The sequence below is a fragment of the Anas platyrhynchos genome, chromosome 5, assembly GCF_047663525.1.
Source record: "Anas platyrhynchos isolate ZD024472 breed Pekin duck chromosome 5, IASCAAS_PekinDuck_T2T, whole genome shotgun sequence".
NCBI lineage: Eukaryota > Metazoa > Chordata > Aves > Anseriformes > Anatidae > Anas > Anas platyrhynchos.
In genome coordinates this window covers 37,051,924-37,065,282 of record NC_092591.1, presented here as the reverse complement: position 1 = coordinate 37,065,282, position 13,359 = coordinate 37,051,924, and the positions used below count along the sequence as shown (strand labels likewise).

The window sequence follows — 13,359 nt, the reverse complement described above, 5'->3', positions numbered from 1 at the left end:
AAGTACATACAGTACCTGCTGTAGCCCAGTGAATGTGTCATACAAACCCATTTAGGAGTACTCGATACGCTGCCATTTGCAGCAATATCCTAGGAAGGCTGGGGAACACTGAGTTCAGATGCTTCTGTGAAATCAGCCACAGTAGGGATTCAAAACTCACATTTCCCACTTCTCAAGAGATGGGATGTCCCAGTAATGAGTCCCATAGAACAACAGATAGCTTAGGATGGAAGGAGGCTCCCCAAGTCCTCTATTCACGTCCCGCTTAGAGCAGGTCCAACCAGACCAGGTTGCCCAGGGCCGTGTCCAGTTGGGTATTGAACATCTCCAAGGATGGCTGCTCCCCAGGCTCCCTGTGCACCAGGCGTGTGTTGGAGTGTGCAAAATCCCATCCCCCAGGCAACCAGCAAGGCAGCAGCTTAAACTCAGGAGCCTGCTTCCCACAGTCAGTGGAGTGATGGAGACACCAAACAGGAGTTAGACACTAGGTTGAAGCACTGACGCATTAAAGATCTGGGCCATGCAAGTATCTCTTTAGCCAGTAGCTAAGCCCAGAAACACAGACCTTAAGCACATGGGCTCATTTTCCTCCTGGTCTCATTGACTTACGTGGCACAAGCAGAAGGCATGCAGCAGCTATGTGCAGTGACAGGAGCTGCGTGCGTGTCACTGACTGCTGATGCTAAGACAGCAGTGCAAAGTAACGGTTTATTTGGAAAGACTACAAAGTTTAATACTGCAGGGGTTGTAGGAGATGACTGACTGTTCTGTGTACAAAAATATTAGCACAATTCCTGCCAATGCTTCACAAGCAGTGGCATTGAGTGGGGATATGTGGCACGCAAGTTTTGCTTGTGTGTCATTTGCAAGCTAAGCACAAAGAGTAGAAAGAAAAGCTATAGATTGGAGCTGAGCCTGAAACTCATGCAGATAAACTGTTCGTACAGATCCATAGCTCAGATTGCAGTAATGAGAAAACATCGCTAGGATCCAGTGTTTCTTTGTGACGAATCCAATCAGGGCTTGCTTTAACTTGGACGATTTTCAGATGAAGTGAAGACGAAACCGTTATTCACGGGTCAGAACAGAGAACTGTCTTGTCCTGTGCAAAATCAAACCTCTCCATTCAGTGCATTTCAGTGGCAATTCATCCCCCTGCTACTTCAGTGAATGGCACATTATATTCAGCCAGCACTCAGTAACGTTATAACAGACAACACTCGGTGTAGGAAAAACTCAGAGGACTGGCTAATATAGCAGAGCTTTAAAATAGTTCTCTGTTTTAAATAGATTTACAGTTTTGATATGTAACTTCTGCTAGCTCAGGGTAAAACTGAGACAAATCTGAAGCAAATGGTTCCAAGCATCAGGCACAAGCAGTCAGATACTCAGTAATGCTGACGCTCTTGGGCTCAGTTACTAGCCTCAGCCACAACCTGCCTTGTGGTGGGGCTGCTAAATGAAGCTTCCTGACCCCTCAGATACTTTCCTTCCCTCCTCCCACAACAAACTTACATTAATGGTAAGACACTGAATGTATTTGAAGTCTCCAGAGTCAACAAACAGACAGTACTAGTTTCTAGCAGACCATCCTTTTTCACAGGGGTTGAAAAGCAAGAGCTTGAAATTACTTTATACTTGTAATCCAGTGACTGTTGACTTTCACTGTTTATTATCTTTCTTGATGTACTGTTTAAGTGAATTCCTTCCAACAAAGCTCTCTTTAAATACAATCACAAAATCAATACACTTTGCAATTCAGTGGGAATGGCAAATGTTTCTGTTTATGTACTCTAAAGCAGAGTAACTGGAGCATTCCCTTCCTCTGAAGGTAACTCTTCTTAAGAAGTTTCCTTGTTTTCAATGCATCACGAACTAGTGATGCATTGAGTCTTCATAATTCTGAAAGATGGCTGCAGAGTGGGATTCTTGTAAGAGAGCAATCCTGTTAATGTTGTGATGTAAAATGTAATCAGAATTTTAATCCAAGTGGGGTTACATCAGACCTAGGTCCTTGAACTGGCTGTGAAGTTTTGGTCCAAAGCACACAATATAATCATGTCAGGCATCTTATCCCTCCATCCCAGTGCATCACAAACTGTCAGGAATGTGCAATAGCAGATAAACTGGTCCTTTATGGATACAGCAGTTTAGCTACCATTTTCTGAAACAGCATTTACTTGCTTGATCTTGCTGTCAAAGCATAAATGAGATTAAGTAACCAACTGCTCTGCTTATGGCTGCTGAGTGCCAGGCCCTGTTCTGCCTTTCTCCCATGATGCCGGTGTCTCTCCACCACCAGCTAGATTACCTACAAGTGTAGAAACTACAGTGTGAAGCAGCGTAATGCCTTTACAATAGCAGTGAACTATTAGATCAACTCAGTCATCTCATGAAACTTCACCTTATTTGCTTGGTGAACAGGCATGCCATGAAATGAGCTGTACCGCTCTGGTTTTGCCACACTTGGGATCAGTAGCAGGCAGTTCACAGTCTGCATGAGGACTAACGATTAGATGAGATGTAGCATGCTTCATGTCTCCATATGCCAAGCTGAAATCAGGCATGCAACTCAGATGTTTCATGCTCCTGGCAAGGGATGAGGGCTCATCTATTTCACTGAAGCGAGGCTAGGCTTGCTTGATGGACTCTTTTTTTTTTTTTTAATAAAAAAATCAAGTATTTGGAAATACTACCTCTCTGAACTCCATTCTTTTGCCACTTTTTAGAAGACTGTACTGTTCCCCTGCAGAAACAAGTCAGTATGATTTACCTTTATCATTTACTCCCACGCTGTAGCTGCTATGATCAACACTGCATGTCCTTCATGCAGGAAGTATCAGGCTGCCACAGGGCAAGACGTGCATAGGATGATGGGTTCTGTTCAGACATATCTTCTGTAATCATGTAGCTTAGTTACGGGTTACTAGCCAAACACTGCTAACAAACCTTAATTGTAAAGTAGTTGAACTCAAGCAAATAAACGTTTGATATTGGTTAGTGGAACTGCTGCCCTATGCCTTTAGGGACAGGTGCAACTGGAGAAGGTCCTAAGAACACTGCTATCGCCCCTTAATGGAAAGGAGATAGTAAAGAAACACCATGAGACTCCTCGTGTCTCTGGATCTAGGAGCAGTCACTTGCTCTAGGCCTAATCCTCCTGTAGTTGTGGGTTTGACCATAGGGACCACTCCGATACTCCAAGCTTGGCTAAGGCAGTGTTAGAGCACCGTCAGTGACGCATCTTCTGGGTACAGTCTAGTGTTTCTTTCACCTGTTTTAGACACATGCTGTAAGGTTTGGGCAGAGTTAGATGATAAAAATGAGAGCTTGAAGGGGCGCAAAGCTTTAACAAAATACACTACTCAGACTTTTTCCTGCCAAGCAGCAAATTGAAAAGTAATTTTTCACCTGGCCTCCTACAGCAGACTACATTACTAGAGTGCCAACAGAATGTCTACTGGCATATTCTATGTTTCCAAATGCTCACAACCCTCTTCTTTACTATATTTCTGAAAGCAAGTTAGATGGATTTCAGATTAGTTCCATATTCGCCTTTCTCATCAGTTACACGTCAGGCAGATGCTGCAGCATCTCTTCCTTCCTTCAAGTGTTTTTGCACTCAGCTGCCCAGTTAAGCAATTGCTCTGTTGTCTCATGAATAGTTAATCAAGTAAAAGGCGAACCCAAGGCAATGTGGAGAATGGCAACTCAGAAACTATGCACTAGGGAATTTTAACCAGTACCGTATTTCAGGAGGAAAGAAAAAGCAGCCTCCCCAAAAAAGCAAAACAAAAAGACAGCTATAGTTATGTGCTGAGGGGAAAATAGATGTTTAAGTCCCTTCTCTTAAAGCGGTCTACCGACCCTATCTTTTCTATCAGCAGAAGGCTGAGTCTGGCTCCACAGGTATAAAAGGAACTTTACTTACATTTTCCAGTTCTGCTAAACTTCAATTACGGAGATAACCAGAAGTTTAAGTGCAAAAACGTTCTTGTGAATTAACCTCAAGAAGTTAAAGGTTTGTTTGCCTTCTACGTTCTAAAAAACCCCATACCTTCATAAAGTCCCCTTCATAAAGGAGAAACTTAGTGCTACCTGCTTTAAAGTACCATCTTCCCAGTTTCTGCTCTGACATGAGAACCTCTGTACTTGTTAACCAGCCTTAGTTTGTGCAGTTACATCACAGTCAAAAACTTTTTTTTAAATCAGACTAAACTTCAGGTTATCTTTGAAGGAAGAGAGATGTTATGTTCCAAGCCCCAGACTGCTATAGATTCTGCACAATCCTTGTACTTTTCAAAATCAGGAAAGTGCCCACATGCCGGGTTTTTTTTCTTTTCCTTAAAGTAAAAACATGCTCACAAAATGATAAAAATACTTGATCACTCACTTTTAGTGTGCAGAAAGCGAGAAGGGATTTTTGACTTCACTTAAAGATGGCAGAATTGCATCCTGCTTAGCACCTTAAAGGAATATGCACTAGACTGGTTCACTGTGAGAATAGTGGAGTTTTAATGAAGTATTTACCAGTAATAAAACCCAAATATTTTAGGAAAGAACGTGCTATTTTAGTACTTCCTAAATAGGAGGATAAACTATACAAGATGCTTGAATAACACTGCTTATATTAATTTGAATGTCACTATATGGGGCAACAGTTAGTGAATTATTTTTGTTTTAAGCTGCATTTGGATGTAAAAGCAAGCTTCCATGCAGAAATACTTCCAGATATAAGTAATCATGTGTTGATATACTTCAACCTGTCCTGCTTTGAAAAATCTGTTTTGAGGTTAGCAGACTGAATCGATTCCTTATTGCTACAATCATAGAACTAGTAGCTTTACTCTCCAATTTGTACTCATGTTGGAAAAAGCTTTAACATTCCCCTTGGATATGTCTAAGAATTTTTCTCTCTCCTGTAATTTGATTCCAAGTCTTCAGCAGCACTCACTTATCACTTAAGTGAAGCTATTTTCATTAAAGCTTTACTATACACAGTCCATTTAAACTCATGTTCTTTTAAGCCAATGCATTTGCTGTAAAGTCTATTGGAAAATATTCATGTGTTTCAGGAAGTTAAGCACACTGGAGATATTCTTCCATTAACCCTAGAACTGCTCCTGGCGGGGCATACCTGGAGAGTCTGATTCCAATCTGTACCCACAGTGGAGGGACTCTGGGATAACACAAAGGCACAAAGTACCAGCCTAGCCTTGCTCTTCTACCTGCTGTTATTTGGTCCAATATATCCTCCAGCACTATTTTTTTCAGTATAGCAAGATTACAAACACTGCAGCATCTGTTTTAGGCAGGGGGAAGGGTATTGTTCTACAGAACATGCAAGCAGATAGGTCCTTATCCTTTGTAAAGAGGGAACACGGTTTGGGCAAGATTCACATCAGAATAATTCACTTTGCCCATTCCTTTCTCAGGGGAAGCTTGGAAGTAGAATTATTTATGGGGTCTGTGATGCGATACATCAGGCTGCTCTTAGCCATCATCTGTCCTAGCAAGCAGACACACTTACCTGAATATAAATGCCTTCTAAGAAAGATCAAGTTTAGAGTGCAAGAACAAGAGGGTTGCTATGCTTCCCAAAGATGCCCAGGAAAGACAGCCAAATATAGACTCAGAGAGAAGTTAATTTCGAAGGCCAGAATGTGACCCACCTTGTAATACAGCAAGTAACCATGGTGTTCAATCCATACATGATTTCGAACCCCATTCTTCAGCAAATGGACAAGAAAGATTTAGTTCATTGTTTAGCATGAAAAAACACAAAATTCAGCACTCAAATTTAACTAAAGGGTAGTTTTTTTTATTCCCCATTAAGACCGCCTCAAGGACAAAACTAAATGTTGGAAACCCCACGGAAGGGCACATACAGTGGATGTGGTGAAGTACAATGTGAACAGCCCCAGGGGTTCAAATAAGGTAAAACCATTAGCTAACCAGCGGGAAAAAAAAAATTAAAACTCTGCTGAAGATGTTGCAGTTTCTTCCCCATTTACACTGAAAAAAAAAGTCAACCCAACAAAATCCTTGCATCTCTAACAATACATTCAGTCCCGACTAAAGAGTTGAACAAGATGGCAACAGGATGACTATAATACAAAACTTTCACTACTACACTCTGTACACACCTGTTGTCCAAGCCCTCCCCCAGCCCCACGTAAGGATGGTGTCCCCATTATTTGCTTGCTTGCTGGGCCTGCCTGCGGAGGAGGACGTAGATCTTCTCCTTTATCCAGTCTTTATTGTACGGCTGGTATGTCTGAGTGTCAGCACGGTAACTAGAAAAAAGAAAAGGACTCATGTAATATTGATCTGTCCCACGGAACGCTTACTACAAAGACTTCACAAACAATTAAGTGTCCTCTAGCGTACAAGGCAGAAAGTTGTATACAGAACATGAGTAATATCAAAAGTGAATGGAAATTGCCATTTAAAAGATTTGTTCTGTTTCCTAAAAAAAAAAAAAACCCTCACAAGTTACCCAGCAGATCAGTAAGAAGCTGGAACAACTAGGAACTCTAAAGACTAAGAGACTGCACTTTGCATTTAAATTCACGAATGTAATTACTTATGGGAGAAAGAAAACAGAGCACCTCAGTATTCTGGAGTTCAGAATTAAGAAGAATAGTTCCACCAGGAAACCATACTTAATTTGTCTTAATGAGCCAAACACTCAGTTTAACTTCAAGCAAGTGTTCATGTAATTTTTCAAGTGTTCCACTTCAGCCTGGATTTTTTTTTTTTTTTAATAGAATGAATAAAAGCACAATTTTCCAGGAGTAAAGGCAGGCTAATAGATGGATGACAAATGATTCTTGCCAGCTAGCAGCAAGGGCAAGCTTGCATCTATTAACCAAGGACACTTCATAATAAGCAAACTGAAAACAAGAACCTACAGGTTAATTTTCTTTACTACTCAGGGACAGGTGATAGAAGTAGACCATTAGCAAGATTTCTTGTCAGGGCTAAAGAACTTGGGTTACTCAAGACACTGCTGAATTGCAACAGAATTAGACTGAAAAATAGAAGCAAAGCATATAAAGCTAACTGAATATTCATGCTGTCCCTTCCCCTTTTAGTCCTTAAAGGTGACTTTTTTTTTTTTTTTTTGGATAAAGATGGTATTTTCAGTGAATGTCCCAGCCAGTTCCTCGATTTTGTATCAGGTAAGAACAGTAAGGAGGTCACTGATAAGCAGCTGAGTTTAAATCCAGTTGTTTAACTCAATCCAGAACAATTTGCAATTCTTTCTCTAAAAAACAAAACCCTGAACATACATTTCCTTTAAATAAGGAAACCTTATTTAAAACCTAGCACGAGTAATTCAAAGCCATAGAAAGAGTTTTATTCTATACTAACATATTAACGATTTCATTACAGTATAAGAAATGTTAGTTTGGGGAATTGTTTGATCTATTCCCCTCCCTTCTACCCTATCCATTCATAATGCTACACTGCAAGACCAGATAGCAAGTACTTTACAGATCTCCACGAGCACAAGCCATGTCGGGTATGTTATGTGCTACGTGTGCCATCTGGTGGAAAACTCTAAGCTGAAGTAGCATGACGCTAAGTTTACAAGCCTTATTAAAGAATATGAAAGACTGTACTAGAAATCAGTCGCTACTTCTTAAAGCAAATAGTCTTCAGTCTGTTAAATACGCTAAAACAAAGCTTGGCTTTCAAACCACATCAGCTTAGTATGATGCCACCAGGAGACCTAACATGGCAGAACAAGGTAACCGCAGAAATCGTAATAGTACTTCATTTGTTCCACTGAAATCTTTGGTGAATGGCATTTGTTTAAGTCACTATCAGTAACGTAATCTGTTTCCGTATGTACATCTAGATGCAAAGGAAAGCAATCCAACAAGTTCTGTTTTTTTAAACTTTATTAACTGGCACGGATTGCTTACCGTACAGCTGCACAGTACTTGCATTGGGATTTAAAACTGAGCGGTACAGCTGCAGGAATGTCCACGCTAGATGCTCACTGGCTTAAAAAGAGATCCGAGAATTTTGAGTTGAGCAAACTGAAGTGGTTTTGATTATCTGAATGTGCGATTTGTATCCATATTCCTACATAATTTCTCTGAAATTCAATGCCACCATCACCTCAAACCATTACTCTGAAAGGTGTGGTATGGAAATCAGCCAGGATCTAACTGGTTGGGTCACAATGTTAGCTGCACTCTAAATACTGAAATTTAACACTTTGATTTCACAGTCCAGTCAGAGTGGAAAGCACACAAGACCACCTTTGCTTGCCCACGACTTTAACACACAGATGAGAACCAGAGATGATATATTCACAAGGGCACTCAAACCACTAGCTAGGGGGCTCAACAGGATTAATAGGTTCCTCAGTCACTTAATTAGGATTTACAGAAGATTCCATCTTGCTGTGTCTTAATCAAAGTAAACCATTGCAAGTGACTTCTATAGACTACCACTATACTGATGTTAAATCCTACAGCCGAATAAAATTCATTAATCATTCTGCCTCCTTAAGAATCAGACCACCAACTGCATAAAGGCAAATTAAACAGACTAGCCAGACTAAAACATGTAAAAGTTTATACAGAAGAGTTTTGTGAGTCACTGAAACAGATTTGTACAACTGAACTTACACAAGACAGCTGAGGTCTGCCAAGTCATCAATGAAGTCAAACAACTGGCTGATATCATATGTAATGGATGGACTGTTGGGATTCATTCTCTTCAGATGCTCTTCATACATTTTACAGACTCCTACAGAGGGGGGAAAAAACATGAATAATGCAATAATGTCAGCACTGGAGAAAAGAAAAAAAAAATCTGTATTTGCTGCACTTTTTTTCAGATATTGAACCAGATGCCAGGAAAGTTTAGATGCGAGTACCATGAAAACAGATATGAACTTACTCAGATTTTCTGTTGTTGAAATGCTTTTGTTTTAGCTATTTGCATTGAACACAATGCTACAGAACTAGGTAAGATGCGTGATGAGCATCATCATCTAAAGGAAAAAAAAATAGTTCTGTTGTGAATATAATGTTCTATGGAGTAAGTTCCAAATGAAATATGGAACTCTAATAACTTTTAAACAGCAATTGCAACATGTATTTCTACTATACAAGCACCTGAGAAAGAAGGAGTCCTGTTAAATACAGCTGGTCAAGTCTCAGAAGAGGTCATTCTTGATGAAATAGTCAAACACAGTGACTGAGGTAAGAGTGACAGAGCAAGTCTGTACATTTACATAAGTTTTACTTAAGCTAGCCCATAAATAAGTCAGATACATTTGAAAAGAATGTAATATTAAAGCGAGCATGGGGGTTTTACATTATCTCTCCTGTACTTTTGTTCGTCTTGCAAAGCTTCCTGGAATTAGATTTTAATGCTAAGAGAACTTTTACATTTAAATTATACAGCTGTAGTATTTCAATCTGTTCTCCAACTCACTGCATCTCTTAAAGTCACACAGAACTTTTTTTTTTTCTGGCACAGAAGCCACCAGGTTGCAAACTACATTTCAACTACAAAAATGCTTTTATTTTATATATTATTTCCAGTAGCAATCTTTCCTTTACATGGTTAGCACCAAAATTTGTGAGAAGGTTGGAATCTGTGCAGTGAAATATGTTCAGCCTGGTCTGTTGCACAGCCCCACCATGAATATTGCCTACTTCCATGAATTGAACATGGTTCAAACTAGTTAAGCCAGAAGGAGACACTTAGTGTCACAAGGAAGTTTTAGAAACAAGGATAATTAAATAGTTTGCTAAAGCACTAGTAAATTAAAAACATAAGACCCTTTTTAACTTTTTTTTTTTTGGCGAATTATCTTGGGAAAACATGAACAGCAGCTTACTCTTACCGAGGACGTATGAGAATATGTCAAAACCAGGATTTTAACAGTAGTTTTAAACTACAATGATTGCACCCACCTTCCATGCACTCATTCACCGATTCATAATCAGCATATGTTCTGCCTTCTGGCCTCTTGGTAGGCTGAACAAGTAGAATTGTGTGAGACTGAAAAACAAAACAAGATTTTTTCAAAACCTTTTTTTTTTTTAATTAAAGTTACTGATCTGAATGAAAAACAAGCTGTAATTTTATTTTTGGCCACCCAATCATTATACAAACTGGGAAGCATACCACAGCTGTTCCCAGTGTTACTTTGTGATGCTTCCACACATCTTTGGCATGTAAAGGTTAATTAAGAGGAGTGAAATAGCATGGTCTTCTCAAAACTAACCAGGCTAAGTAACTTGCAAAATTAGAACAGCTTTAAACATGGAACTACCAATCAAGTTCACAGACATTTTCCAAATAATACTTTTCATATAAGCTGTGTTACTTTTTGTTTTCAATCAGTTCTATCAATTCTCATAAACTTTTAAAAATATGTAATGTAAAATCATCAGTAAAGCAGCTATTGTGTTGAAGAAATCAAACATGGAAATTGTAGTTTCTACTTAAACAGAAAAAGCAAGGTGATGCAGTCAACGTCTAGAAGCTATCCCATTGTGCATTTACTTATTTTATTCCAAGGGCAAGCTGTTAGTATGAGTTAAGTACCCCTAGAAAACAAAAATGGGGTCCAAGTTAGCATCGCTGTCAGTCTCACCTTGAAGATCCAAACACAAACAGCTATTTAGAGTTATTCAGCTTCAAGATAACACAAATTCCTTAACAAATCTGCACTTGGTACTCAAGATTATTTCCTGCAAATCAGATGTGCCGATTTTTTTTTTTTTAACACTTCAGCAAGTCTACTGAAAGGGTAATTATGGCACAGATAACTGTTCCAAATGTCTGCCTGTAAACTCGCTCTTCTGCAGGGAAGGCTTTGATGATTGTAGTCTGTGGCTTGCATTATTTCTGTAATATTTTTCACTTGGATGCAGCAAATAATTTAAACAAACAAGATTTTAAGTGTACACAGCCTGTGACCTAATTAACAGGTTACACATCATAGGAAGTTTGCAAGCACACTAGAAAACAGCCTTGCCCGTGCTGCTAATTTAATCCAGCACTTTCAATGCTAATATATGATGTGAGTACTCAACTTGTAAAATTCATGCAGGGAACTGCAGAGTAAGACACAGTGGAAACAAATACCAAAGTGTATTATCATTCTATTATGAAAATCATATGAAGGAGACCAGCCTGCTAAGACTGCTTCCCTGCACACCAGAGGACACTAGATGCAAACGGGATGCCTCCAGGGCTGCTGGTACCCAGCTGCTCCTAAGGGTGCTGCTGAAGGGTGCTGCACTGCCCCAGGCACGCCTTACCAGGGAGTCAAAGGCCTGCCAAATCCATTCACAACTACTTCCAGCAGTGTCCTTTTTATTTGCTTACGACCAGGCTCACTTCCAGGACTTGGAACTCTGATCTCCCAGGAACATCTGAGCAAGAACCCCTTATTAATAATAAAAAAATGGGGTCTGTCGGCCAGTTCAGTGTGTTTGATAAAATCTTGTGTGTTCTAGCAGCAGAATGCCCTGTGAACTGCAATTGTGGTCACTGTACTTTCAAACTCAACTGTAATATTAGAAGAAAAAGTTGGGTTTACTTGACAAAACCTAAGAAAGTATTGATATCCCAATACTCAGACTACAGAAAAAAGTATCAGTGAGCCAGACACATAAGCCAGTTCTTTCAGAACTTCAAGTGAGAATTTATTTGAACTTCTGACTTGAAACCGTTTTTCTCTTCAGAAACTTTTCAATATCCATATCAGCCCGGAGATTATTAATTGCCTTGTACAAAAAAAAAAAGGGCATAATTCAGCTTTTCTAAAAGCAACACCAATAGATCGTGAGCCTCCAAGAATAACTACTACAGTAACATCAAAAAAGTCTAAATTACTGCTAGTATTTCTTTTGATCCTGTTACTGCCAACTAAATTTCTCCTTTTAACAAGTATTAATGTCTCAGCTTCTACTATAAGCTCTGAAGTAAAGCAAAGAATAAAAGAATCAATTCTTTCATGTTTATATTGTACAAATTGGCTTTTAAGATCTTTGTCCACTTTAACTGGTCTACCAAAATTACTGCCACTGGGATCACCTGTATTGCAGGATTAATGCATTACATCTGAAGAGTTTCTTTAGGAACTTCCCATTATTTTACCTTAAGGCAAAAAAATAATAATAACAATCCCAATTTAGCTTGATTTTCTAAAATTGTTCCTCCTCTCCCACCAGAGATGTGACAAGTTCCTAAGCCTGAGAGGTTTCTTCGAAGTTTTACCTGCCCCGCTGAATATGTGCCTAGATGACATGGGACAAAAATCAGTGTAAATAAAATGTTTTTTTTTATGAGTATAAATCTCATTGTTAGGAAGAAGAAAACCAAAACAGGGGAAGACAGTGAAGATGTCACGCCTTGGGAGCAGGTAATGTGGAAGAGCCCTGTACAGACTCTTTCTCGTGTTGCACTGTTGTGTTTTTGTGTTTTCTTTCGGAGGGCAGTTGCGCTGGCTGTCGGTAAGGCCCCACACCGGTTTCTATCCCTCCAATTTCCAACTCCCAGAGCGCCCTTGAGAAACCTCCCTGAGTCCACGATTACAGACGTAGCCCCGCAGAAACAGTCGAGGCAGCGCTGGCAGCCCCAGGAGCAGGACGCGGGCAGCCCCTGCCCGAGGAGCCTTCTGCCAGCTGCGGGGCCGAGCCGAGACCCAAGCGTGGGCAAGGAAAAAGGGGAGAGAGAGGCGGAGGCATTGTGAGGGCACGGCGCCTGGCCAGGCGAGGCAGCGCACCGCACACTCGGGGCCCTCCAGCCCCCCGTGCAGGGCAGGAGGGGCGATTTCGGCGACTTTTTCCCCATTTAGGGGCGCGAAGCCCCCGCCCGGCCCCGCCCGCGGCCGCCAGCCCCGCGGCACCCCTCAGGGAGGCGACCCCCGGGCCAGGCCCCGGTCCCCGCTCGCGGCCTCCCCCCGCCACGTGCTGCCGGGACGGGCCCCCCCGGGCCTTACCGTGTCCCCCCGCCTCCCCCCGGTCCCCCCCGGTGCCGGTGCGGCCACCCCGAGCCCCCCTGACCGCCCCCCGGAGCCCCCCGCTCACCATCGCGGCTCCCGCTCCTCAGCTCCGCCACCGCCAGGCGCCCGCCGATCCCCCACAACCCCCCGCGGCCGCACCAGCGAGAGGGAGCTAGAGCGCCCCCCCGCGCACGCGCGCCCTCTGAAGCCGAAGCGCTGAGGGCGCCGCGCGGGACGCGTTGGAGGGAAAGGGGGGCGAAGCGGGTTGCGCCGCCATCTTTGATGAGGGAGCCGCGCTTTCCCGCCTCCCAGCGGCGGGCGGCCGCCATCTTGGAGCCGGGAAGGCCCGGAAGGGGAAGCGGCGCGGA

At 41.7% G+C, this 13,359-nt stretch overlaps 1 protein-coding gene across 1 annotated transcript; it reads right to left on the bottom strand.

The window, feature by feature from the left end:
• Window positions 1-5,799: 5,799 nt before the first annotated feature.
• ERH (ERH mRNA splicing and mitosis factor) lies at window positions 5,800-13,211 on the bottom strand. The gene is made up of 4 exons (XM_027457904.3): window positions 13,077-13,211; window positions 9,948-10,035; window positions 8,649-8,769; window positions 5,800-6,296 (listed from the first exon to the last, which is right to left on the bottom strand). Exons 1-4 carry the CDS (start codon window positions 13,077-13,079, stop codon window positions 6,194-6,196), a joined length of 315 nt encoding a protein of 104 aa, XP_027313705.1. The 5' UTR covers window positions 13,080-13,211; the 3' UTR covers window positions 5,800-6,193.
• Between the last annotated feature and the right edge of the window lie 148 nt (window positions 13,212-13,359).

What these genes read in the sequence shown, in the direction of transcription:
- ERH (XM_027457904.3), bottom strand. An exon ending in GGTGAATGAGTGCATGGAAG is followed by an intron (nt 8,770 to 9,947) that starts GTGGGTGCAATC and finishes CCCCCTCTGTAG; the next exon opens with GAGTCTGTAAAATGTATGAA. An exon ending in GCAGACCTCAGCTGTCTTGT is followed by an intron (nt 6,297 to 8,648) that starts GTAAGTTCAGTT and finishes TCTTTTTTCTAG; the next exon opens with TTACCGTGCTGACACTCAGA.